General features: G+C 38.3%; 6 protein-coding genes across 14 annotated transcripts; 3 read left to right on the top strand and 3 right to left on the bottom strand.

Moving 5' to 3' along the window:
• Window positions 1–125: 125 nt before the first annotated feature.
• Vha26 (V-type proton ATPase subunit Vha26) lies at window positions 126–2,242 on the bottom strand. The gene is made up of 5 exons (XM_076809976.1): window positions 2,069–2,242; window positions 1,194–1,369; window positions 950–1,118; window positions 678–864; window positions 126–568 (listed from the first exon to the last, which is right to left on the bottom strand). Exons 1-5 carry the CDS (start codon window positions 2,099–2,101, stop codon window positions 450–452), a joined length of 684 nt encoding a protein of 227 aa, XP_076666091.1. The 5' UTR covers window positions 2,102–2,242; the 3' UTR covers window positions 126–449.
• A 907-nt stretch (window positions 2,243–3,149) lies between these two features.
• On the top strand, window positions 3,150–12,576 carry Mahj (LisH and WD40 domain-containing protein mahjong). Of its 5 annotated transcripts, none has more exons than XM_076809941.1 (20): window positions 3,384–3,596; window positions 4,418–4,694; window positions 4,771–5,029; window positions 5,120–5,298; window positions 5,407–5,646; window positions 5,728–5,858; window positions 5,953–6,424; window positions 6,525–6,770; window positions 6,852–7,223; window positions 7,289–7,411; window positions 7,499–7,798; window positions 7,912–8,109; window positions 8,183–8,433; window positions 8,533–8,766; window positions 8,856–9,042; window positions 9,127–9,420; window positions 9,664–9,865; window positions 9,965–10,171; window positions 10,650–10,889; window positions 11,303–12,576. In XM_076809941.1, the coding sequence occupies exons 2-20, from the start codon at window positions 4,434–4,436 to the stop codon at window positions 11,524–11,526; spliced, it is 4,620 nt and encodes a 1,539-aa protein (XP_076666056.1). In that variant the 5' UTR covers window positions 3,384–3,596; window positions 4,418–4,433; the 3' UTR covers window positions 11,527–12,576. The 5 variants fall into 5 exon arrangements, with proteins under 5 accessions (XP_076666055.1, XP_076666054.1, XP_076666056.1 ...); XM_076809942.1 differs by having other exon boundaries at window positions 5,407–5,858; window positions 8,183–8,289; window positions 8,398–8,433; XM_076809940.1 differs by lacking the exon at window positions 3,384–3,596 and adding an exon at window positions 3,150–3,282 and having other exon boundaries at window positions 5,407–5,858.
• A 980-nt stretch (window positions 12,577–13,556) lies between these two features.
• Ist1 (increased sodium tolerance 1-like protein) lies at window positions 13,557–17,240 on the top strand. 3 transcript variants are annotated; one of them, XR_013085257.1, is made up of 7 exons: window positions 13,557–14,018; window positions 14,154–14,430; window positions 14,656–14,817; window positions 15,615–15,743; window positions 15,847–15,900; window positions 15,984–16,226; window positions 16,344–17,240. XR_013085257.1 is itself a non-coding variant. In XM_076811456.1 (6 exons), the coding sequence occupies exons 1-6, from the start codon at window positions 13,750–13,752 to the stop codon at window positions 16,161–16,163; spliced, it is 1,071 nt and encodes a 356-aa protein (XP_076667571.1). In that variant the 5' UTR covers window positions 13,557–13,749; the 3' UTR covers window positions 16,164–16,272. The 3 variants fall into 3 exon arrangements, 1 of the variants encoding a protein (XP_076667571.1); XR_013085256.1 differs by having other exon boundaries at window positions 15,984–16,231; XM_076811456.1 differs by lacking the exon at window positions 16,344–17,240 and having other exon boundaries at window positions 15,984–16,272.
• On the bottom strand, window positions 17,210–18,602 carry Obp59a (Odorant-binding protein 59a). Of its 3 annotated transcripts, XM_076811459.1 has the most exons (6): window positions 18,464–18,602; window positions 18,100–18,341; window positions 17,846–18,008; window positions 17,706–17,741; window positions 17,427–17,618; window positions 17,210–17,349 (listed from the first exon to the last, which is right to left on the bottom strand). In XM_076811459.1, the coding sequence occupies exons 1-6, from the start codon at window positions 18,524–18,526 to the stop codon at window positions 17,326–17,328; spliced, it is 720 nt and encodes a 239-aa protein (XP_076667574.1). In that variant the 5' UTR covers window positions 18,527–18,602; the 3' UTR covers window positions 17,210–17,325. The 3 variants fall into 3 exon arrangements, with proteins under 3 accessions (XP_076667574.1, XP_076667572.1, XP_076667573.1); XM_076811457.1 differs by lacking the exon at window positions 17,210–17,349 and having other exon boundaries at window positions 17,379–17,618; XM_076811458.1 differs by lacking the exon at window positions 17,210–17,349 and having other exon boundaries at window positions 17,379–17,618; window positions 17,846–18,005.
• Window positions 18,603–18,925: 323 nt separating this feature from the next.
• LOC143368585 (uncharacterized) lies at window positions 18,926–20,692 on the top strand. Its single transcript, XM_076811460.1, has 3 exons — window positions 18,926–19,116; window positions 19,701–19,987; window positions 20,069–20,692. Exons 1-3 carry the CDS (start codon window positions 18,943–18,945, stop codon window positions 20,241–20,243), a joined length of 636 nt encoding a protein of 211 aa, XP_076667575.1. The 5' UTR covers window positions 18,926–18,942; the 3' UTR covers window positions 20,244–20,692.
• Window positions 20,374–24,285, bottom strand: LOC143368581 (1-acyl-sn-glycerol-3-phosphate acyltransferase gamma). The gene is made up of 7 exons (XM_076811455.1): window positions 24,199–24,285; window positions 22,869–23,129; window positions 22,407–22,579; window positions 22,166–22,327; window positions 21,724–22,062; window positions 21,428–21,647; window positions 20,374–21,333 (listed from the first exon to the last, which is right to left on the bottom strand). The coding sequence occupies exons 2-7, from the start codon at window positions 23,047–23,049 to the stop codon at window positions 21,248–21,250; spliced, it is 1,161 nt and encodes a 386-aa protein (XP_076667570.1). The 5' UTR covers window positions 23,050–23,129; window positions 24,199–24,285; the 3' UTR covers window positions 20,374–21,247.
• Window positions 24,286–25,011: the final 726 nt, after the last annotated feature.

Here is a 25,011-nt window from a genome sequence, read left to right as displayed (position 1 = left end):
TATAAAAAAGAAAATACAAAATAAAAAGTTGTGATATATACTTTAGCGAGACTAATATTTTTTCGAGGCAGCTATACTTACCACGATAGGTACCGATTGAAAGATTGTAGTGAAAATAACATTAATTACAGTAAACGAAAGGAAATTAGTTTTTTAAGGAAATTTTTTTAAACATTTACAATCTTGTTCACATAAAATACTTTATAGGTATATGTATATTATATTTATATATATATATATTTATATTTGCGTGCTGCGCGCGCTCGCACGCGCATATTTATATAATTTACAATTTCACTTTCTATCTCTTTCCAACAACGTCAACAATAGATTCTACAGTCTACACAACGAATTCTGCAGTAAATTTTAGCATTCTAAAGAAGGGAATGTTTTGTTAGGAAGGAAAAAAGAATGAAAAGAGAAAAGAGAAAATGATAAAGGGCTTCTTTTTAATCAGTGAACTTGCGATTGGGGTTCCTTCCAAAGAGGGCACAGCGTATATCCGGTACCAATTGCTGGGCTATTAATTCTAATCTTGTTTCCAAGGCATTGCTGACTTTTATACGACCTGAAATTAATCAATTTATTGCTTTGTTCGCTCATTAAATACTACGTAACATAATTTCAATCCTCTTATTTTAGACAAGTGGATCTGTAAATTTTTCCTGAATAAATACCTCTCGCTGCGAATAAATCAACACCGCCGCAACTGTCAGGTGGAAGGAAATTATCCTGATCGATCTTCAGTACGACTTCCTTTCCTCTTGTTATCTGCTTGTAAGCATCTTGCACAGATTCCAGAATAGATTCTATCAGAAGGATATCTACTTGACGCACGCGAATAGTAACATGGTTTTCCGTCAACTAAAAATTCCAAGCACCAGGATTATATTTTAAATTACAACTGTTTCTGATATCTTTAAGAGAGCTACGAGAAATAGATGTATACCTGGCACAGGCCTTGTAGGATTAGTAGTTTCAGAAGTTGTTTATACCGCCCGTTATCTTGCGTTACTTCCGCCAATTTCTTTCTAGCTTCGTCCAGCACGTTGTGCACATGATCTTCCCTGACTTTCAGAACTTTCAAGCGGGCCTGATTCAGCATATTCGAGGATTGACTGTGCAAAATAATTGTAATTAAGGATAACAGTAGGATTCTAGGTATGAAGAATTAGTTCTCGTGCTAAATGTACATTTTTTTCTGAAGTTCTACTTGTTTCTCTTTCTTCTCAAAATATTCCATAATTTTAAGTCTTTGTTGCTGAACCAAGCGACCCTTTTCTATATTAAACTCCTCTTCTGCCTTAGCATCAATTTCTTCAGCCTTCTCATTGGCCTCCTGCTCAATGAAGGCCATCATATGTTTAATCTAAAAGAAGGAGACCGTCAGAATAATGCCATCACTGATTTTCTTACTCAAACAACCAACATTTCCCCAATCAATACTGAAATACAAATTAGCAATCAAGTTGGAAATCTGCTAATTTTCAGTGCTTCCATCAACTCCACGATATGTATTTCATTCCTCATTTGTAAAATCTATCTTTACATAATTAGAAAGGAAATAAAATAAACTTTCGAGAATTACATTGAATATTATTAATAATTGTTAATGTATGACCATAATATATTGCTATTGTCTTACATTTTATAGTAAATCATAGATTAAAGGTAGGCAATAGTCTACTTGAATCAAAACCACCAGACAACTGCTCCATTTTATGCTAAGACTTTAATTACTTGAAATACTCAGCAAAAGTTCAGAATCTTATGGTTGTGGAAATAGCTTGATAAGTTATTCTTCGTTTACAACGAAGACAATATAATTCAGTGTTTATATATTTGACTGAAAATTTACTTTGGAAATCTCTCATGGCTTTTTCTTAACGAAATTTTTCTCTTAAATTGCTCTTCATGGCGGAGGGTATAGAAGTAGGAATTTGACAAGGAGAGCTGCTGAAAGCAAGTATTCCACCGAGGCAGCAATATATGAAATAAAACGCAAAAATAGCTTAAAATCGATGGTCGGCCAGAGCATTAAGATCTTTCAATTTCGATGATAATCTACCTGTTTTTTAACATCCGCATCGCTGAGTGCCATGTTGAAGCTTAAGAGAACTCGCTGGCCTCCTTCGAATAAAGATTTCCCAAATTATTCCCTCAACCTATCCGTTTCGAATCGAGTTTTTCAAGGAGTCAACGCCTACTGACGAAACTGTCTTCGGGTAATGATGATCATATGACACGAACCGTGCGTTCGTAAAATCTCACTTACCATTGCATAGGAGGTAAATGTGTTCCTAAAGTACACGAGGGTTCGCCAGGCTTTGCATTACCAACAATTACCAACGATCATGGACATAGGAATATAGGGACGGATGAATAGTTGCGGAGGGTGATATCCTTGCGGGAGGGGCGACGAGGTAACATACGCCTTCTTTCTATTGGCTGCTGCTTCGCACAAGCGCCGTGATGCGTAATGATGAACGTTTGTCGCGTCGCAAGCAGGGATAGTGGCAGCCATATTTGAAGCGTTTCTCGTAGTGTAGTATGCAGTGCGTATACACCTCATATATTTTAATAATTATAGATGCATATTTCTCTTCAATTTTTCATTAATTTTACAATTTATATTCGTGAATAATCACTTCGTTAGTATATACTTACAATTAGACGCCTGTATGTACTAATCTGTAGCAAACACTTTTTCATAATTAGCGGTACGGAGCATGCGTAGAATGCAACCAATCAAATCCAGGCGGATGTAGGTGCTCCCCTTGCCTAAAGTCGCAACTATTCCTCCGTCCCTATATTCCTATGTCCATGATACGAATATAGGGACGTAGCAATGGTTGAGGGGGGTGAAGCAGCTTCCGGGGAGCGGGGAACTATATGGTCACGTTGTATGTACTCTAGTGCTGCTTTGGCGATTGGTTGTGATCGCGCAAGCGCAATCGTATTTTCATCGAGTAAGAGTGAATCAGAACCAATTGGAGCCAGGGTGAAAGACAGAACCAATCACCAATGCGGCACCAGAGTACCACGTGACCGTGTTCCCCGCTCCCCAAAGCTGCTTCACGCCCCTCGCCCGCAGTCGCAACTATTAGTCCGTCCCTATATTCCTATGTCCATGGGTCTGGGTTAGTTACTTCATCACCGAAGACAATAATTCTTCGATTATTATATTCGAATCGCGGGAAAACGAAAGCCCACTAGAATAATAGAAAACTGTACGTTTGTGCTTTCGATTATTTTCGCTTAAACCATATATGTTATTAAAAGGTAGGTTTCGTCGATTTGAAATATCTCGCGTTAGTCTACATTTAAAAGGCACTAGCGCGTAGAACCAGTGTAAACAATAAAAAAATTCATCCCGTTTTATTCTGACATCTCGGTGGATTTGAAAAGTCGAATCAACTAGCTGGTCTTCAGCGTGCGTGTCGGTGGTTGCGTTTCATACTTTTATAAGAAAACATTCTTCTCGATCAGAATTATCGCATATTTTCGCAATCTAACAGAATTTAGCTAGCTTGAACTGGTAACGTGCACAGTGATAGCTGGCGAACCGCGTTAACTGTCAAATAGATCTCAAGGAGGTAATGTTTCGTTGACTCTAACCTAAAAAGACACGCGCTGCATTTCGTCATCTGTTTTTTTAAAAAGGAGCTGACAAATTCTTCTCATTAACGAAATATTCACTTTTTCATAGCTCTCGCTTCAATTGTTCTCGATCATTTACATATTTTTATGGACCCCTTGCATGCTCCCTTTTTCCGACGAAGGTTGATCTTTGTTTATTGTACATTGATTTTTGAGGTTAAGTTATCGGTTGACTTTGGGTTTCACTGAGCGACCTTTTAATAATATTGAGATCACGAATAAGTATTAAATTCGTTTATTCCGATTGTTGGTTCGTTAAAGGAGAGTTATGTATGTTGTGTACTCTTTTACTGACCAGTTATGTCAAACTTTTTTAATAATAATCTTGCATTTGCATTTGCATTTTAATTAGAATTTATTTAGTTCAAAGTTAGCTCGCATTTACTTTAATTTACGGAGAAGTGAATGATTAAGTATTCGTAAGAAAATGAATTGATAAATAAAAAGAATAAATAATGGATCATTTCATGCCGCAGATGTTATTGTAGCTCTAATTTCTTTTATTATCTCAGATTACTTTTCCATTGCGCGAACGTGGAAATTACGAGTAATATATCTTTTTAATCACTCTATATGAATTCGTTAAGATGCTATAAGCATTTGAATTAATCTATTATCGACGAATCGTCTGTGGCTAGTGGAACTGTATTCTTAAGAGATAAAGCTCACAAAGACAAATACCAATGTAACTGACTCTAAATATCAATAATGGATGTTTGTATGCATTAAGTAGGTGAAATTTTATTCATATTTATAGGAAAATAGAGGGAAAGATGTCAAGCGCAGAATCTTTAGCAGAAGTGACAGATGTAGTTCAAATTCTTCGACAATGGGAGGAGGAGCATACGTCGCCTACATATGATCCAATTCCAACGCTTCAAAGACTGGCAGAAATTATAGAATTAGAAACAGAGAATTATTTGAAAATGGATCCGGATCCGTTTGACGAAAGGCATCCGTCGCGTACAGATCCAGAGTGCAATTTTGGGCATATATTAAAAGTTTTATTCAGAAAGGATAATTTTATGACCAAGGTACATCTACATAGAATAATTCAAATTTGTAATATGATATTCGGACCAAGCGTATAACATATTGCATTTCCAACAGCTTATAAACGATTACTTAAGAGACACTTACTGGTCTCGTGCGGGTATCATGGGCCGTGATGTTAGAAAACTGAATATCGCTGCCTGTCGTCTTATGCTCGATATTCTTCCTGGATTAGAGACTTCTGCAGTATTTCAACCAGATATGGAAGGACTTATTCATCGTCTGTTTTCCTGGGCAGAGAAAAGCGTGGAGCCATTACAAAGCTACGCCACCGGACTTGTAGCTGCTGCAATGGAAGTCCAGGAGATTGCCACAGGTTTCTATTTAAAATATTAACAGTATAACTATCTTAGGAGTGAAGATTTTTCGTAATGTACAACGCGATTATTTAATGATTCTGCGACAGGTTTTAGAGAACAAAATGCAAAAATGGTACCTCTGATGCTACAAAGGCTTCATAAATTGCAAGAGAAGGCACAGGAAGATAGGCAACTCGCAGCTAATAATAGACCTTTCGCACATTTTGGTCAGGATAGAAATAGTGGCGGAGATGGCGAGAACAAAGGTGTTCCTGGGAAAAGAAAAGTAAGCACAGTTTAAGTGTCCGAATGAAATTCAGTGTATTAATGCATTGTGTTACGGCATCTGATAAAAAGTATCGGATACATTGTAACAGTAGAATTCTATTTAAAGGTGAGAGAGAAAAGAAAAGAGAACGGAGTTCTCAAAAGCCCTAGCCGTAGTAACTATTATTCAGACGAAGATGACTGCCTGAAGTCTCCCGAGGATTCTGCTCCTTTGCCTAAGAAAAAGAAAAACGATACAAAATGCGAAACCCCGATAAAGGGCGACGTCATGTACCCAGAAATAATGTCCCCGCCTCTGTCCGTGCCGAAGAATTCTAATTCCAATAATCAAGTAACACCATCTAAGGTACAAGGCGCTCATGGCAGGCCGTTAAATGTCTCTTCGGCACGATGCAATTTGCAGAAGAATTCTGCATCTTTGTTGCAGAATTCCAGTACTCCATCTCCATTATTGGAAGAGAATTCTAACTCTTCGTGGGCAGAGATGGAGTCCTATGTCATTGGAAATGTGCAAATACATCCTCCGACACTAGCTACGAGACAAATGCTGATACTGAGGTAAAGATATTTCATTAAGTCTTTGTCTGGTGCACAGTTTGAATGGGAACGGTAATGCGAATAAAACAGAAATTTTATTCTTATTCCAACGCAGGTATCTTACACCGATGGGTGAATATCAAGAGTTCTTAGGTCACGTTTTCGAGCAGAATGCGCTGGAACTAATTCTTAAATACATTAATGTGAGAGAAACCAAGGACAGTCGTTTAGCTTTCGAGGCTTTGAAATACTTGGCTTCTCTGCTCTGCCATAAGAAATTCTCCATTGAATTCCTCAATTTAGGAGGCTTACAGAAACTGTTAGACGTTCCAAGACCCAGTGTCGCGGCTACCGGGGTTTCTATATGTTTGTACTACTTGGCGTACTGCGAGGATGCAATGGAAAGAGTATGTCTTCTACCGAAGCATGTTATTTCCGATCTGGTTACTTACGCATTGTGGCTGCTAGAACGAAGCCACGATTCGGGAAGATGCCATGCAACAATGTTCTTTGGATTCTCCTTTCCGTTTAAAGTAATACTGGAGGAGTTCGATGCTCAGGATGGACTGCGAAAACTTTTTAATGTGGTAGGTAGTTGTTTGGCTCGTTGCAGAGATCGGATTTATTGACGAATTCTTAAAACTGTTTCTCGACCGCTGGTGTTATTCGTAATTCAACTTTTTCAAGATATCCACATTGCCGATTTTAAACATAGAAGAGGAGCCAGCGTTAAATGATGACGAAGAATGCGCCTCTAGGCAAATAGTTCGGCATGTCGCGGTAGCTTTAAAGCGATACATGGAAGCTCATTTACATATGAAAGCTGAGCAGCTGCAAAGGGCAGAGAATGTGAGGGCTGAACGTGATACGTGGCAACCATCGCTACCACCTTATAAAGCCTGTAAACTAAGCAGTGAAGAAGTTCAAACGAAGGTAATACAGATTAGATTATAGAATATCCCCTGCAAACCAGTACACAACGCTAGAGCTTAATTTCTTCCCTTCTGATGAAAGGTGGAGGTTCTTCAAGAACTAATGTCTGTAAGAGCGGTATGGCCGCCGGTAGAGGAATTACATCGCCTTGGAGGCATAACACTTCTGCTCCAAATTATTGCCTTCGCTAGAGAATGGAATTACAGCGGTCGGGTTCATACAACTTCTAGCGCAGAGACAGTCCGCTCTTGCCTTGATGTAATAGCTATTTGCTCTGTGGTGCCGAAAGTGATGCTGCTACTGTGCGAAAGAGTAGACATGCCGGATATGTCTATGACAATGGCAATTAATTTACTCTTGGCTGCCGCAGAGTGTGAAATTATTGCAGATGCTGATGTGCAGAGAGCCGCACTGAGGGCTGTGATTAATTGCGTTTGCGCCCCAATAAATAGGGTCAGTTATATTATTCATTTAATTAATAAAAATAATTGAATGTGCTTAATAATGTTACGTTGCAGATCGGTGGAAATGTAGCAAGGTATTCGGTAACTGGCTCTGCTAAGAAGAAAGCAAATATTAATAACAGCGAAGAATTGATACAAAAAATTTGGGAGAGCGTTAGATCCAATAATGGAATTATGGTATATATCTCAGGTCTAACTGCTTCTCTGTATGATTTCCTATTTAATAGTAGTATATATCGTTATAATGCCTCTCTTGTGTTACAGGTTTTACTACAATTGATGATGGTTAAGACTCCGATCACAGATGCAGACAGTATAAGAGCTTTGGCGTGTCGCGCTTTGGCAGGCTTGGCACGTAGCGAGAAGGTCCGGCAAATAATTAGCAAGCTTCCAATGTTCACCGATGGACAGATTCAGGCTCTTATGAAGGACCCGATACTTCAGGAGAAGAGACAAGAACATGTCACGTTTCAAAAGTATGCTTTAGAGTTGATGGAAAGAGTTTCTGGGAAAGCGAAACCTACTGGAGCGGAGTATGAAATTTCTTTGGTCAGCTTGCATCGCGTAAGTTCCCTTGGATTTATAACCGATCGAGATAACATTAATTTTATGTATGCATTTCTTTCAATTAGATTCAGGCTTCATTAGATTAGAATTCATTTCGCTTCCTTTCACAGGCGAACGTAGTAGCGCAGACACGAATACAATATAACGAACGACAGTTGAATCAATTAATATACCAGCATTTAGTATCGAAAGGCTTAACGGAAACTGCAACAACACTTCATAGGGAAGCGAGCTTGGACTCTTCTGCAATAATGAAACCAATGTGCACATATCAACCATTTACTTATCGCAGTCCTGCAACTACCGGAGTAAGTAAAGTAGCTTCTAATATCAGGGATGGTGCGTAAATTTAAATTTATTTATCCTTCTTTTTTACCCAAGACAAGAAATGGATTCTCCCCCGGGGCTCCAGTTAATTTGTACAATACAAGATGTAATCAAAGAGAAGTGTCTTCTCGAAACAACACGACTCCTACTTCATCCTCTAGGTATATATCTCACTCGAATTTTGGCTCAGGCTCAACGTCTCTAACTCTTGGGAGTAATATACGCTTAAAACTTTCTGACTGCCTCAATCAAAACGTTATTCCAAATAGCCCAAATCAACCGATTAAGCTGCAAATTAACCAAAAGTGAGTTAGACTACCGAATATTTACCTGCTATTTATTTTACGGAAACGCGCAAACGTGAAAGGTACTGAAAGAAGGCAATAATAACGAGACGATTTCAGGAAAACTCAGGTCGATAAACAACCTCTAGTCAATTCGATGAATTGCCAGTCAATCGCATGCAGATCGCTACAGAAACAGATTTCAAGGGATCCTGGCGGTGGCGGAGGGCCTGGGGTAGCTACGTCCAATCCAGCCACCATAACATTGGACTCTATTATCACAGAATATTTAACTAATCAGCACGCACTCTGTAAAAATCCCATGGTCACTTGCCCACAATTTAATCTTTTCGCGTGAGTAAAATCGCGTAATAGAATTTCGACGTTAATCGCTGATTAATCAATCGTATAGAATTCGCAAGAAAATAATGCTTTCATTGTAGGCCACACAAGTGTCCAGATCCTTGTACAAAAAATTCAACGCCAACAAATTTAACGGTAAGACTGGCCCGAAGAGCATTGGGGATGGATGGTAGAAGATTGGATAGAAGACATATTTACAGCCGGTTTTGCCCTGTAAAAACCTTCCGACCTTCGGACGTTGGAACCTTCACCTGTTGCATTTTTTCGGTAATTAAAGCTCCGCCCAGTAGCATTCGAAAGAAACACGCGAGATGTGCATTATTAATTTATCACTGTTCAACGCCTTTACAGCCTTGCCAGCAATACTTAATGCTGGGCACTTACGCAGGAGACGTGAAAATGTTCAATGCATACACAGGTGTGGAGGAGGTAACATATCCGTGCCACGAGTCCTACGTGTATCATATGGAATGCAATCAACGTGGTAATTTATTGTTAACTTCCACTGCGTGGAGAAGCCCCATGTCTGCGCTTTGGAGTATAGGAACCTTCTTCGATATGAAATTGTCATTAGAGAATGAAGATTACGTCGAGTTCGGGAAGCTCCAGGACAGAATTATTGGAACCCAGGGCGAAAGTGCCACGGTACGTACGTTTACTCTCTTTGGAAAGTAAATTTAAGTAATTCTTGGCATAAGCCATATTCTCTCGTGGGTGGTCAGTGACTCGACTCAGAAACAATAGGGACTTTGCCTCCTAAAGGATCTAGCCGCAGAGTGGGGAAGCAGATGGAAAAGCATATTTCTTCTCTAAAATCTGCCAGAAGTCACGTCTAACGTACACGGGAATCTCTCCTTACATAATTATCTTTCTAATCCTTGTTTCCAGATCTACGACATAGCCACAGGGAAATTATTAACCACGCTAACTCCTTCGATCTCCAATCAGTACACCAAGAACCGTGCCACCTTCAGTATGAATGACGAATTGGTTCTCAGCGATGGGATCCTCTGGGACGTGAATTCGGGGAAAGAAATTCACAAGTTCGATAAGTTAAATCAGACGCTCAATGGAGTTTTCCACCCGAATGGTATTGATACGAATTATATAGCATTTCTCGATTAATGAAACGATGGTAGGAGAGGGAAGTTACGATTAGTATTTGTACAGTAAATACTTTTTTCAACAGGTACAGAGGTGGTGTCGAATACAGAAGTCTGGGATCTAAGAACTTTCCATTTGCTGAAGACAGTGCCGACACTTGATCAAATGGAAGTAATATTCTCCCCCGTTAATAACATTATATATGCCGTATCCTTGGATCAAGAGAATGGGGATGAATCGCATTATGTTACTTCGTTTAAGACACTAGATGCTCTGGATTATAATAATATTGGTAAGTATCGTTCCTTCGAATCTTATGAACGATAGCAAAATATACCTGCGCTTCGCTTCGGGCCTAAGAGATATTAAGGACTCGATAAAATCAAATTTCACCCCTTTTCACCACCCTCTTAGAGGTTGAGTAGGGTAAAATCCTGAAATTGATTTTTAGGGATATGTGTGGGTAACCTTTGTACGCAAAAACCGAGTTGATATCTAATCGGGCCTAAAATATATTGAGAAGCCCGTGAAAACACAGTTTACCCCTTTTCACCCCCTTAGGGACGGAATTTCCTAAAATCCTTCCTTAGTGAGCGCCTACGTCATAAAAACAATGTACCTTCCAAATTTCACGTTCCTAGGTTGAACGGTTTGAGCTGGGCGTTAATAAGTCAGTCAGTCAGTCAGTTCGGACACATCTTTTATATATATGATAGATGTCCAGGCTTAATAATAATGAAAGCAATGACTGAATGCAATTTTAATTGTAGCAACTTGCGATGTCAAAAGAGGGATTTACGGGCTGGCTTGTAATAAATTCGACACGCAGATAGCAATAGTCGAGAATCAAGGTGAATTCGATAGTATCCAAGAATCTTGCGTGAGGCTGTACGATGTTGGCAGAAGAAGAGACGACGAGGACGAAGCTGACGAAGATGACGATGAAGAAGATCTTGATGCAAGCGATGATGACGGCTCCAATTCAGGCTCCGATGATAATAATGCTGATGGTATGTATTTACTACTTTAAAATCCTTTTCGAGTGGAAAGCGTTTCATACTTGTTCAGCCTCTATCCTGGAGGCCGTTAAGCTTGTAACGTTTCATTTAGATTTAAATGGTTCAACTTCAATTATATTTCCTTCCAACTAGCCCGACAAAGCACATTTCACTGATAAATCATAATAATAGTGAATCATGGAAATCTGAATTTCCACTACGATTTAATTCGTAAATTCTTGCAGGTTTAGTTCACGTTGAATTTGGCTTTGACTTTTAGCGTTCTATGTAATAAATGACGATGATGGCGATATTACCTGACGGTTGAATGAATCTTACTATTAATAGCTTATTTCTTAAGTTCTGTTCTTACTGCCTTTGTGAATTTCTTTTGAGAGTGAAACACGAAATTCATATTTAAATAGATGCAGACAATCCGGATGCCGCAGCAGGGGAGAACGGCGATGAAAACGAGCGAAACGATCGCGAGAATAACGACGAGGATGATGACGACGACGACGACGACGACGACTATGATACATCTGATGGCGACGATCCTGGTGAAAATTTGATAGATTACAGTCGTTCTCCTGATTCTCTAGATTTGTCCCTCTCGGATGTCGATGATCTGGAAATCCTTTTCCCATAAATATCCTTCGAATACGATCGGAACGGATCATGAGAATTTTAGTCTTAAACAGTTTTAATGCATTGTAAAAAAGAAAAGAAAAAAGGTGAACTTATTTCATTCTGGGTCAATCATAAGGCTGACGAGAAAGTTTCAATACGAAATAATCATTTGTCATACTAATTGTTAATTGGCGAATTGGGGGAAAAGTATTCTAATACCATCAACCGAGTAGACACAATGTTCGGCTATTATTTAGTTTGCTCTCTTTTTAATTGTAAAATAGATAAACATTGATTAAGCAATCGATTAAGTATGTTCCCTTTTTGTAGTCGGCTTAAGTAAAGAATTTCAATGGAAATAATTTGCAAAGACCATTAAAAATTTCCGTTTCTATGATAACTTAAATTTAATATTTTAATGGGAATTTACCACTAGATCCAAAATCGACCCGCTTCGCCAATATTGAAATTCTCTTAAACCTTCGTCTAATCAAGGAAAGTGCGCCATCGAGTTTGGCTAAAGAATATTCAGCCATTACTAAAATGCCAGGTAATAAAATGAATGGTTGATCGCTGATGTAATTTTCAATTCCGATCGAATGATACGTCGACCGACTTGAATGTATATACTATTATTATTATTTAAGGTATTTGTTGTTCAGTGCACGTGTATCACATATTCTCTACTAATAATACGTTTATTCCTAAGAGATTCTCTTCCTCTTCACGGTGATCGTACAAATTTTTATCAATCGATAGATCATGTTGAACAATCACTGGAATGGAGATCTCGATTATTTTCAGACCTTGGTTAACCAAGGCAGCAAATTTTCAAGCTCTGCGAACGTATACTTCTATGTATATGAACAAAAACAGGTACGAGGGAGAGTGCGCGCGCGCGCGTGTATATGTGTGTGGGTGTTTGTGAGTGTATGCGAGAAAGAGAAAGAGAGAGAGAGAGAGAGAACTTGTAAAAAGTTGATTTAATCCTGTCGTTTGTTATCATTAATAAAGAATCGTGAATTTGTATAGACTTGCTCTAATAAATAGAATCGCGCTTTATGAAGAATTTTCAGTAATAGCGTATTCGGGTGGTCGCACTAATGCGCACTGAGTGCGAACTTTTTCGCTTCTGATTGGCTAAAATTCACACTCGGTGCGCACCAGTGTGACCGTCCGAATACGCTATAAGCCTATCTACATTCTTATTTCTACTCGAAGTTGATGAACTATTTAATGGTTTTACCTTTCATTCGTGAACAGCAGACTATACCGCCATTCCCTTTACATTCTTAATTAATTACAATACCTAAACGCGCGAAGATATTCATTAAGATGTTTAAACAAGTATTTTGTTACACAGGCATTCAACTTGTCATTTTTTAGAGGTCGTTTCAATTTAAGATTAATTTAAGAAGTTCCAGACGCTTTTATTCATTGTCCTGCCCAGAGTTCGGATGGATTCGGCTGCACTCATGGAGGGGGAAACACCTACAGGAGCGGTGGGAATCCCTCCGAACTCTGGTCCTGCCCTATATATCTAGCGGCTGGAATTAAAAGTCAATTTTAATGAGATATCTGAGATATCCAGTATTTTCTCGATTTAGTGAGGATTGCAATCGAATTCCACTCCGAATTGATGCGCCACGGAAATGGTAAGGGGGCTTTAGCCTCTCCTGTATGTACTTTGTCGATGCTCGTGGTTTTAGTTCAGTTAGCGTTGCGAATAGAGATTGATCGTGATTGCTTGTAATACCTAGCATTGCGACTAATTATCGTGTTTGATTTGAAAGTTTCCTTCCAATCTGGTGCTGGTATTGTATTTAATATTAATATTTTGAGATTCGAGATGAATATTTGATTTCCTTCCTGCCCATACCCTCTTCCTTATTTACAACAAAGGTTGATTCCTTCCTTATCAATCGTCAGTCACAAAGTCTGGACGCACCTAGAGATGTGAAGAGGCATTTATTCCACCAATGGCTTTCATGGTACAGATAAATTATTTGTGCCGTCCTTGTGTATATGCAAGCCCAAGTTCCATGAGAGACTCATGACAGTGATTCAGTCATTGGCGGTCATTGGATTGCATTGGATGGTATTTGGACTATCCATTTGGTTCCTCTGAGCTGTCATTCTATGTCATTCTCCGAGTAACCTCTGTAAGACTCCCACACGTAAGAGTATTATGAGAGGTGATATCAATTTTTCGCGTTTGTGATAAGGACACTCGAGAAGAAACATGTTCTCCAGCGGGCCGAACTATACGAAACTGAAGACGCACCTGCGTCTGGCAATAAATCGGCTCAAGTTACTTGAGAAAAAGAAGACGGAGCTCGCTCAAAAAGCGCGAAAGGAGATTGCTGATTATATCGCCGCAGGAAAAGTGGAAAGGGCGAAAATACGTGTCGAGCACATTATTAGGGAGGATTACATGGTCGAGGCCATGGAACTGCTCGAGATGTATTGCGACCTTTTGTTGGCACGTTTTGGACTTATTCAGCAAATGAAGTAAGCGCGCCACCCTAACTGCGATTAAGAAGTCGCCAACAATAACAAAACTGAGCCACTCTCTGCGCTTGATATTATAGAAGCGTTACAACTGTCCGGCGTACTGATTCTATTCTATTACTCGGACTGTTATAGAAACTTAGACGACGGATTGGCAGAAGCGATTTCCACGATAATTTGGGCCGCTCCCAGAATTCAAACAGACGTTCAAGAGATCAAAGTGATCGCTGACATTTTAACATCAAAGTACGGCAAGCAGTATACGGATGCTTGCAGGGAAGAGGCATTGCAGACCATCTCCGAGAAGTTAAAACACAAGATGAGCGTACAATCGCCATGTAAACTTCTGGTAGAGAAATATCTGGTCGAGATAGCCAAGAATTATAATGTCGAATATGAGCCGGATCCACAGGTAAAAATAATAAATGAACGTCAATAATATTAACCTTTAAGGGGCCGGGATTTCTTCGTTGAAATTGTAAATTTTATTTACTTAAAATTTATCCATATATACCACCAACATGTTTGGCAAAGTATTTAAATTTTTATGTAGTCACCTTAGTGGCCAGCCCGGCCCTCTAAAGGTTAATGCAACCAAGGGGCAATGATAATAAACTGCAAGATTTTAATGTCGTAGGTAATGATGGAAGGTCAAGATGCTATGTTGATAGATGTTGGAGCTAACGGAGAAATTAGAAACAATTTAGACACAGCTTCTGGAGGTGGTATCCCCCAACCAGTTGGATTCATTGGGTTTCCACAACCTCCGCTTTTACCGAATCCTACGCCTAATTTCATAGTAAGTAATACTTGCTCGTTTAGGTACTTTGGTATTCATGGGAATTTGTTTGCTGTATTCTACTATGTACTACTTACAAGTAAACATTCACTTATATGGAATGGAGTTACCCGATTTGGAATATATTTCTTCAAGGTACCCATAGTAACTAAGAAATCCTGAAAATTATATCTGCGATATAATTTAATATACAGCTATTTATTACTCATGTTATCGAAGCGTATTTAAGAATAATTGGCTAAAACCTGGCATCTGTATCTTTTTTGAGGTGCTGAATCCGAATATGACGTTATTTTTTGTGTAAAAAAACTTCCTAAGGTAGCTCTCTTAATAAAAAATCGGGTTTTGAAGACGGTAGAGTATCTTGCCCTAGGGGCCCAGATGTGGCCCCTGGCAATTAAAAAACTGGTTAACCTGGATTTTGAAGACAATTGGAGCGAGGAATCCGAAAAAAATATTTAAAACATTCTTTGGTCTTTCCTTCTTCAGTTACATCCAAATAACCGATTTTTTATTAAGAGAACTAGCTTAGGACATTTTTTTACACATAACATAACATCATATTCGGATTCATCACCACAAAAAAACATACAGATGCCAGGTTTTAGCCAATTATTTTAAAATAAGAGGATTTTGCCGTTTCTCGCGTACGCCTCAATGACGCGAGTAAAATAGGTCCATTGCAGATATAATTTTCAGGATTCCAAATCGGGTAACTCCATTCACTATAAGTGAATATTTACTTGTTGGACTTTATTATGTATTGAGGTAAATTCAACTGTAATTTATTTGTTTAGAATTCAGAGAAAGGACCTATGGGGTTCGTACCTCCGTCAGAGCTTTCAGAAAGTAAAGACCAAAATGTTCCTTACACTCCTAATGTATCTTATAACATTCCTTTGGACAATTCTAATAGTAACAGACCAGTAAGTAATCATGACATCACTTATAAATAGCTGGCGTATATTACCCTTTAACATACTTTAACTCCTATGGCATTTCTTAATGACACGATTCTCCTTCGTCTAGGAAAATGATTTACCTCCACCATATGGTTCATTTCCACCTGATTTAAACAAGCAGGTAATGCGATAAGAAGGACAACGAAGATCGTTATACATACGAATTTAAATTATTTTATCTACACTTTGTAACTTTTATTGCAGTCTGATCAGAAACCAAAACCACAGCCACGATCTAAAATGCCAATGAATGATTTCCAACTTCCGGATTTGCCAGCCGTGCCGTCAGAGACTGATTTCCCTCCGAACAATCCGTCTACCAGCGAAGATATCGATTTCGCCGACTTGATGAAGCGTTTCGAAGATTTGAAGAAGAGGAAATAGTTTTTTGTATCTATGAAAATATATCGTATGCCGCATATGGTATATACGTTAACACACCCTTGTGTGAGGTAAGGTAATAAAGATTGAAAATAATATAGCTTTATCATTATATAGTATCTTGGAATTTAAATCACCCAGAAAGTAATAAACGCAATGATCTTTGTGAAATATTTTCTCTAGTTGTTCTAAAGAGTATAAGCGAAACGTTATCTGCATTAACGTAGCAAGATCAGAAAAGTTACGGATTGAATTCAAAGCATCGTAGTGTTATAAAGCGCTGCAAAGGAACGTCATACTTGGATCTTCCAGAATAATTCAAATTGAGCATCCTTTGGATATTCTACGATACTCAAGTGTGGCTTAGAGAAAAACTGTACAAACAATTCATACAAACGGGAGGCTGTATTTGAAAAAAATATCTCATGGTCAATTTCTTTCGGCCTCGGCTTGCTTTTAGACTAGGAGTGGGCTTGAAACTAATTTTTAAATTCTCAAAACTCGAATCCGAAACTTTGTAAGGCTTCGAAATTCTCGAAACTTGAAACGCTGATTCTGTTTCGTAAGTGGAATATCTTGTTTGAAAACTCAAGTCAATAAACTTGGACGTTATACTTTTTCCTTCCTGAGTATCGAGAGTTTCGAATCGCGATTCACGAAGAAAGTGCAGAGTTCCGAATTCTCGAGACTCGAAGCTTTCTTGGATTTCGACACATACACTGCGAAGCGGTAAATAATTATAATAAGTAAGCGGTGTTGCGTGCATTGCTGGCGCAAAAGAATGTTTCTAAAGGAACATTCACATTGTTATACGAAAAGGTCATTTATATATAATTGCAGTTATAAAAATTGCTTACGATTCATCGTTCTAGAAAAGATATTATATTATGGTATGTATAATATTTTTATGAATATCGCTTTTTAATGGAAATAGAATTTCGCTGTCTTTTAATATTGTAATTTAAAAGTTTATAAAATATATTTTGTGAAAGATATGTAGCCGTAGTCTGCAATAGAAACAAGCTTTTTTTAAAGTATCTATAACTTTATATTCTCGCACAAATACAGTTGAACAAAATATTCAATATTTCTATTTATTTTACATACATTCTTTATACATTACTTATACTTTTATTAACATTTTCAGAAAGATACGAATGGAGCTTCAATTCTCCCAGTCGTCACACTTCTGAAAGCAACAGATTCTCTTAGTTCAACAGTTTCCTACTTCATTGACGAGCTCCAAGATATTAAGATCGTACTTACTTCTTGCCCCTTCTCAGCTAAACATTTCAACAAATTTTGAGAGAATTCACACTTGTCCTTCCTGTCTGACTCGAGATAACGAAAGCATTCTATAATCGATTCTTCGACAAAATCTTTCAAATCGGGATTGCGAATATTTCGGCTCATTAATGGGATGACCAAGTCTCGTTCCGGATATCCCTTCTGGTCTACCTATGATTTTTGTGTGTTTCAAGATGAATTATTTTAATGAAAAGTATGAATGTAGAAAATGAATGGAATAATACAAATTATACTTACAGCGTTGAGTTCATTGAACAAGCACTGCATAATACACTGGAATATTTAGAAACAAGGCGTCGTTATTTACAAAAGTAAATGGAATCTTCGGTCCATCTGTTATAGCTAAGTACTGACCGGGCATAATTAGAATAACTTACAGCCTGCTCCCAACTAGTGTTATTTCTGTAGCGCGAGTCTTCTCTATTAAAATCACTCTTCCCATTCTGTCTCCTAGGCTGCTTCGTATTCTGGAAATCTCTGCGGTTACCATTTGTCGAACGATCGGGTGAAGTATCCACGCCACTGTTCCTACCAGAACTCCTGCGCCCATGAAAAGAGGAATTAAAACTTCGTAGCCGCTACAAGGGAGGAATTAATCTTGAATGGTATAATTTGTATTTCTAAATGAGACCTATATCTTTGATTAATCATGGACTGATTGTGAGGAGACCTATCGTTCGTTCTGTAAAAGAAATTCTTGTCGTAAGGATCCTCTTCGGAATTCGAATCACTATCCGAGCTATTATTGTCCTCTGTAGACATCATAGAATCTTCGTTGTCCATGTTCAAATCAGTGTAGCGTTGCTTGCAGGTTCTGAATGCTTCCTGAAATTGGGAGTCCACTTGCTGATTTCTGGAGCGACACTTTAAACACTGAAAAGATACAATTTATGAATTTAATAAGCAGAAAGAAACCACTGGAACGATAACTTCAATATTCAAACGATGAAAGAAAAGGCAGACATTGCGCCTTTAAAGTACTCGTTAAGACTTACTGCTCCTTCGTTGAGAAGAAAGAAAACAATGCAGCAGAAAGTAAAGGGGCCAAAGTTCTCCATGATTGCCTGCCAGCGTTTCGTGGAATTAACATAGGATTAATGAAAGCGTGCCCGTTCTCGGTCATCTATATAAATGAGATTAGCAGGAAAACGTTTTTGAACGTTAATTACGTGTCATCTGACATTTGAAAAGAATTGGAATCCAGTGGACGTTTCGACGACACGACGTATCCTCAATTACTAGCGTCCTGTTTGACGCAAGTTGCATAATCGTGGCCGAAATGAACGCGACGTTTTTATTGTCCTCGCCGAATACATATGCTTCTGGGCAGGAAAATGGGCGTTTCATAGTTCTGGATGATAAACTCGATGGCAGGAATTTCCGTTTATTCCTATTCGTTATTATTCGTCTGTTCTCCGGAATAGTGTCTGATATCTGTGATCGGACGGACATATTTGAATTTTGAAATGGTCGAATGGAACGTGGTTTACCGCCACCTCGAACGTTCGATCGCGTGAAGAGGGATAGGGTGGGGGAAGTGAGGCGCAGCACGAAAGACGGTAATTCCTGCGAGGATTTTCAGATAGAATTGTCTCTCTTCTCTTCTCCTTTCTTCTACGTTGAAGGCAGGATGCGTATTATATTTCTCGTAAGTAAAGACTCTATTACTTAAAAGCTATGTACATGGCCCAATTTTAAAATTCCAAATCGATCTGGAGACAGAATCGTTGGAATAATCGATTATACGGCCAATCGACTGACTATTTCAATCAGATTATCGAAATGGAAATTAAGTGTAGTGTATTTAAGGAATGTTGAAACGAATGATTTTTTTTTTAAGTAACGATAGAGTCTGCGTTCGAAAATGAAGTATATTGGAATTATCGCGAGGTTACTATAAAAATAAAAACTACTGTAACATTATTCTAATGGATTATTTGAGTCGGTGAAAGATTTAAATCGTTACTAACTTTAACTGCTTGTACTATCGCGAGTTGGGAAACCAATGGACCGTAAGAATCGGTGAAAGCGAGACAAATTGCACGCGAATACGCGATCCAGAATATTATTTAGGCTTACATATATCATAAATGTCAGGCTAAGCATTATTGGAATACTAAAATTAACGAAGCGGCAAAGTGTAATAATTCTGCATTTTCCTACGAATAATTTATTTGACAAAAGTTCGAACTTTATTTTCCAACTCCTTGTTACTCTCTTCCTTTCGCTCAGATTCTAATAAACGCGACCCTCGCGCTCGCCACTACTGTTCTGCAGCCCGAAAATCATCGATTTTACGAGAACGATCAGCAGTTACCATCGCATGGTAAATCAGATTCGGAGACGAGAATAGAGAAAAAGAATGGATCGAAAGGAAATAGGTCGATAAGCGATAAGAAGGAAGACGAGGAATATGCGAATCCTTGGAACCTGTCGAAAGAGACGGACAGGGTACAATTTCAAATAGAAGGGCACGAGGGACCGGAAACGTACATCTTTGGATTCGATACCGGATATGGGTAATGAAACGAAGAGAAATTTTAAATAAATACTTAATCTCGTGTAATTCAACGGAACTCTCTCTCTACTCCCTGTTCCAGGAAGAGTAGACAGTACAGACTGGAAGAAAGGCATCGAGATGGCACAGTGAAAGGGCAATATGGGTATTACGACGCGAAAGGGAAATTAAGAACAGTGCGATACATCGCTGGACCTTTCGAGGGATACACGGAGAAGCACCACGAAACTAGCGCGCGAAAGCGAAAACGGAACTGAATGGAGGGCTATTTTAAATGTATATTATAAATGTTACGTAAATGTTGTTGTTCGTTGTAATAAAATGGACAGAATAGGCCTCTGACGTCGAAGAATTTATGACGTATTAGATACGTGGCAAAGGAATTAATAGGATTAAATCATTTATTTAACAATAACAACAGCTATACAAGAGAAATGAAAACGGCAGTTAAACAGAAATATGAATATAAAGTTGAATATACTGGTAATAAGAAGACACTCCAGAGGACATACGCATACGTATGATGATGTATGTACGGGTACAATGTACATATACGTATATTTTTATATACATAACATTCATACTCGTGCAACATACAGCTGCTTACAAAAGTATTTGAATAGAAATGTTTACGTGAAATACATACCTCGAGGAAGTTGTTTCCAACAATCTTACTTAATTACGTATGCATCTAGTGTTAGGTAATGTCTTTTATAAAAATGTACTTCGCCCCGAGCCGAGAAAATATTCATCACGCGTAAGTTAAATCACGCTTTACCGCACTGAAATTCTAAATCTGCGTTTGAAATGTTTTACTTGTATAATTTTGAGAATCTTGTTCCTCTCGAATCACAATTTTCCCGCCCTTTACTAAGCAAATTAGGGTAAAAAAAATATAAATGATTAACACATTATTATTGTAAGCAATCAACGATTTCTTTAAAATTCCCATTTTTGTAAAAAAAATCCCCGAAAATAACGAATTACACGAATGAAGAGAGTTACAGTATGTATTGGTAAGGCAATACGACTTCATATAGTGAATATAATGAAAATTTACGATCAGTTACGTATAAAACTCAAATACTTTCGCAAGCCGTTAGAAACATGCCGCGGAAAGTGATTTGTACAGAGGAAATCAGGCGGAATACATTACGCGGGAAAGATAACTCGACGCTACGCAGGTGGCAATAGCCTCTAATAGCCTACGTATCGATATTTTCTCACGGCGTATTCCTTTCACAAATCTTCTCTTCCTGTTCTATTCCGTTTTTTTCTCACCAGCTCCATAAGAGGAGCTCTTGCTTATTTCCGACATTCCTATTGTTTTGTGCATTAATAGGTAGACTAGAAGAAAAACAGCAGACATTGATTTTTAGATGAAAAGAAAAAGATAATACAGCCTACCCGTGGCTTCGTTACGTATTACCGAAATACTTACACAAGAAAATAATGCCGACACCGATGGAAAAGTAAATGGTCGATCCAGACAAGAAAAGATTGACCAAATAATAAAGCATTGGTACTAATACTATCACTTCCCACAAAATTATATTTAAAAAGGTATAATATCTTCTATTCAACTGAAAACAATCTGTCCTGGGTACACCACTGGTCGCGAAGAAGTCACCTGTTTTGAAGAAACTCTCTGCCAAGCGGTCCTGAACGGGAAGAGAGAATTCTAAAACTTTTAGGACTTTAGAGCCTCTATGATGTTATAGTTTCGTAAAGGGCTACCTTTTTCTGAAATAATTTATGTAACCATTCAGCTATTGCCTCATCACCTTCTGGCACTTCTTCCACTGGAATCCTGTGTATATACAGATGCGCCTCCACTTGTTTCCCCAACAGCAGGTTGGTTATCGTTGGCTTCACCGGATCGTGCGGTTTGAAATGTAACTGTACGTCGTAAATCGCGGGAATTTTACCCTTCATGTGCGGCACACTCGCCGCGAAACCCTTTGTGCGTGGCGTTAAATGGTATTTTAATACTGGAAGACCCTTTTCCCGTGCAAACTTCTGGCTGGCCTCTAATTTTTGCTCTGTGAAACGTGTTCCCTCCGCGTTCAAAAGTAGCTGTAACCCATCATTTTAAGGGAAACAATAATTTAACAGGGAGAATGGAAGATTAACTCGAACCCTTCCCAAAATTAGACTAGAGTATAACAGCTTCAATTACCCATATGCTGTCCGGATAGCTCGAAAGTTCTTCGATTTGAGTGCCGATGATTTGCTTATCCTTCTCCCAATTTCTTTCCAAGAATATACTTTCGGCAAACTTCCATGCCCAACCTAACGTTGGAATATATTGTATCGACTTCTTTGCATATGCTTTACAATTCTGAAATACGCAGAAGCATAACTTGAATCACAGATTCTACTTATACAATGTTCAATTGTAGTACACGTGCGTAACTTACGCCGAGCACTCCAAGTCGTTCGCAAACTACCCATCCGATAAGCCAATCTATCTCATAGCTATGGTTCATTAACAAGTATCCATGCTCCTTCCCGTAGTACTTTGCAAAGTCTTTCTTATCTATATACAATACCACACGTGTGTCGGCCCACCATTCCGCTATAAATACTAACTCTGAAAATACAATTCGTATTTAATTACTTATCTGACTTATTTTGTAACTTAGGTATCAATATTATGTAAATTGGATTAAAAAATAATACTGCTACAGTGGAAGTGAGATTCAGCGATTAAACCGAAGGAGCCGAAGCAACATTCCGAGTTACATTCAAACTTAAATATATAAAGTAAACTGTTGATTAAAATTCAAGAATAAAGTCAAAGAAATCGTTAATCATCGAAGGATATATGAATTAAAAAGAGAATATAAAAATATTACACTCAGAATAAAATATTAACTTACGACTATAAAAAGAATAGCAGAGGTAGTAATTAATCTTCCGATAAAAGTATCTGGAAAAAGGCCTAAGACCAAAGTACAAAAGACACTGGAAGAGATTGATTATCAAACCAGATGTAAAAAATGTTATGGCAAACATCAGGTGAATGACAGTGGACTGCTTCAATACAGGCAACAGCCCCATCTTTTAAAATCTCTTATTTGTGCGTTTAATAAAGAAAAGTCATACATATACATTACTTGTGGATCACGAATACTTTCTGCCTGAAACAAACAATTTAATTTTAACATTAAATTTACAACGGCTTTCAAAATTTCTCCAATGTATTCCCAATCACATTCGTAGATTTATTTAACATCGCTGTAGTCTTTCAGTTTTATTAGTAATTCAAATGTTTTTTCTCTAAAAGGTGACAGAAAAGTTTAGTGAAAAGCTTATAACATTCGGCAGAACAAATGGGTATTGTAATGTTCTAAAGACATTAAAGATTTCTAATTCATGATTACGTACAAGCAAAGTTCACTTCCTTGCATTCAATTTAAATTGTAGGTTGCCGCTCTGACCTTAATATTACCTTGATAATAGTTTGACCCTAATGTCTATGTTAAGCGCTAACTAGATGCAATCGTCTTTAGACTATTCTTAGTTTCTACCATAAAGGAGAAATTTCACTAAGCAGGGAGACAAGTAATTTTAACAGTGGACCTTTCATTAACATTTCATGGAACATAATCCTAAAAAGTATGAATAGTAAAAGTAGGATTATCTAACCTCCATGCGCTAATAACATTACTTATATAGATAAATAATACATCGTATCGAAGACGAGTCCTGTCATATCAGCCGCGCGTTATCAAGAATTACGTTAATTGTAAAATAGAATCGACGAATTGCGTAATTCGCCAAAAATTTACTCGGTATTCGAATTAACGTGCTCTTTTAAAGCGCGTCTTATTGCCTGCATTGCCAATATTTACAAATAATATTTAAACCGGATTTCATAACCTTAACCCCATGTCAACGAAGATCGAAAATCTCTATGAAAGTTTTGTATCCTCGACTTGCCTCGTCTAAGCACTGCCATAAAATCCTTTTCCGCGATCGTCCTCGAAGACGAAATTACACAATCTCGAGAATTAAATGATATCTTGCGCAAATAAAAATATCGACAGTTAAGTGAAAGAAAGAATATGACGATTAGTCAATGCAACTGAAAAGCAAATACGAGGGAAATGATATTGCACTGGACGTGCGAAAACGATTGCACAATTTACTAAAGCGCTCTCAAAAACCAAAAACAGGATTCAAGATCTGTAGAAAAATGAAACTTACCCGTCTCTCGTCATTTCTAGAAATTCGGTGCAACCAACTCTTCCGATCGGAATGTGTTGAAATGTGTTGAAACTGAAATGTGTCGAGACAGTCTCGAGGATATGCTTGTGTGGTGCGATACAGGCGCTAGGAGGGGGTACGCTTGGTCATGGGTTAGCGCCCGTGGGCGAAAACCCACGATTCTGGCATAAAGGTTGCACTCGTGTAGTTCATTTCGTTGATCCGAATGCGAAGTTTGCACTACGCGAGGGCAGTTCTTGGTGGCCGAATACGATACAAAGATTGCTCGCATGTAAATCCAATGTAATCGATGCTAGAAAACCCTAGAGAGCATGCTGCACTGGCACTGTGCTAGGGCAGCACCGGCATAGCGCGAAACAGCGCCAGTGCAGTGCCAGTGCGTGTCTGCCGAATGTGCTATTAGAAATTGTAACTTACAATACACCAAAAATAGACAGATGTTGCCAGAAGCTAATTCATTCTGGTGCGGCTGTGTGTAGAGAGAAATTTGTGAAGAGATTGATTGGTCAAAGGACGGATGATATCACTGACGAATAGGCAAGCGTTCGAAGATCAAGGATCAAAGTCATTCCGCGCGCACCGAAACCGGTTACGTAAACGCGCTAATGCGAGTAATTGCCATATCGTTGATTCCTTTCTGAAATCTGCAATCACAATTCATGAAAATCGCCTGTCAAATAGGGTACGTGTCCCGATTACGGTGCTTTGACGCCGACTTGCTCACGAAGGAATTAATTACTGACTTCTCTTACGTTAATTTTGTTTGATGAAAATTTATATTGATTTTTTTAA

The sequence above is a fragment of the Andrena cerasifolii genome, chromosome 4, assembly GCF_050908995.1.
Source record: "Andrena cerasifolii isolate SP2316 chromosome 4, iyAndCera1_principal, whole genome shotgun sequence".
Lineage (NCBI taxonomy): Eukaryota > Metazoa > Arthropoda > Insecta > Hymenoptera > Andrenidae > Andrena > Andrena cerasifolii.
This window is presented reverse-complemented; position numbering and strand designations above follow the sequence as displayed.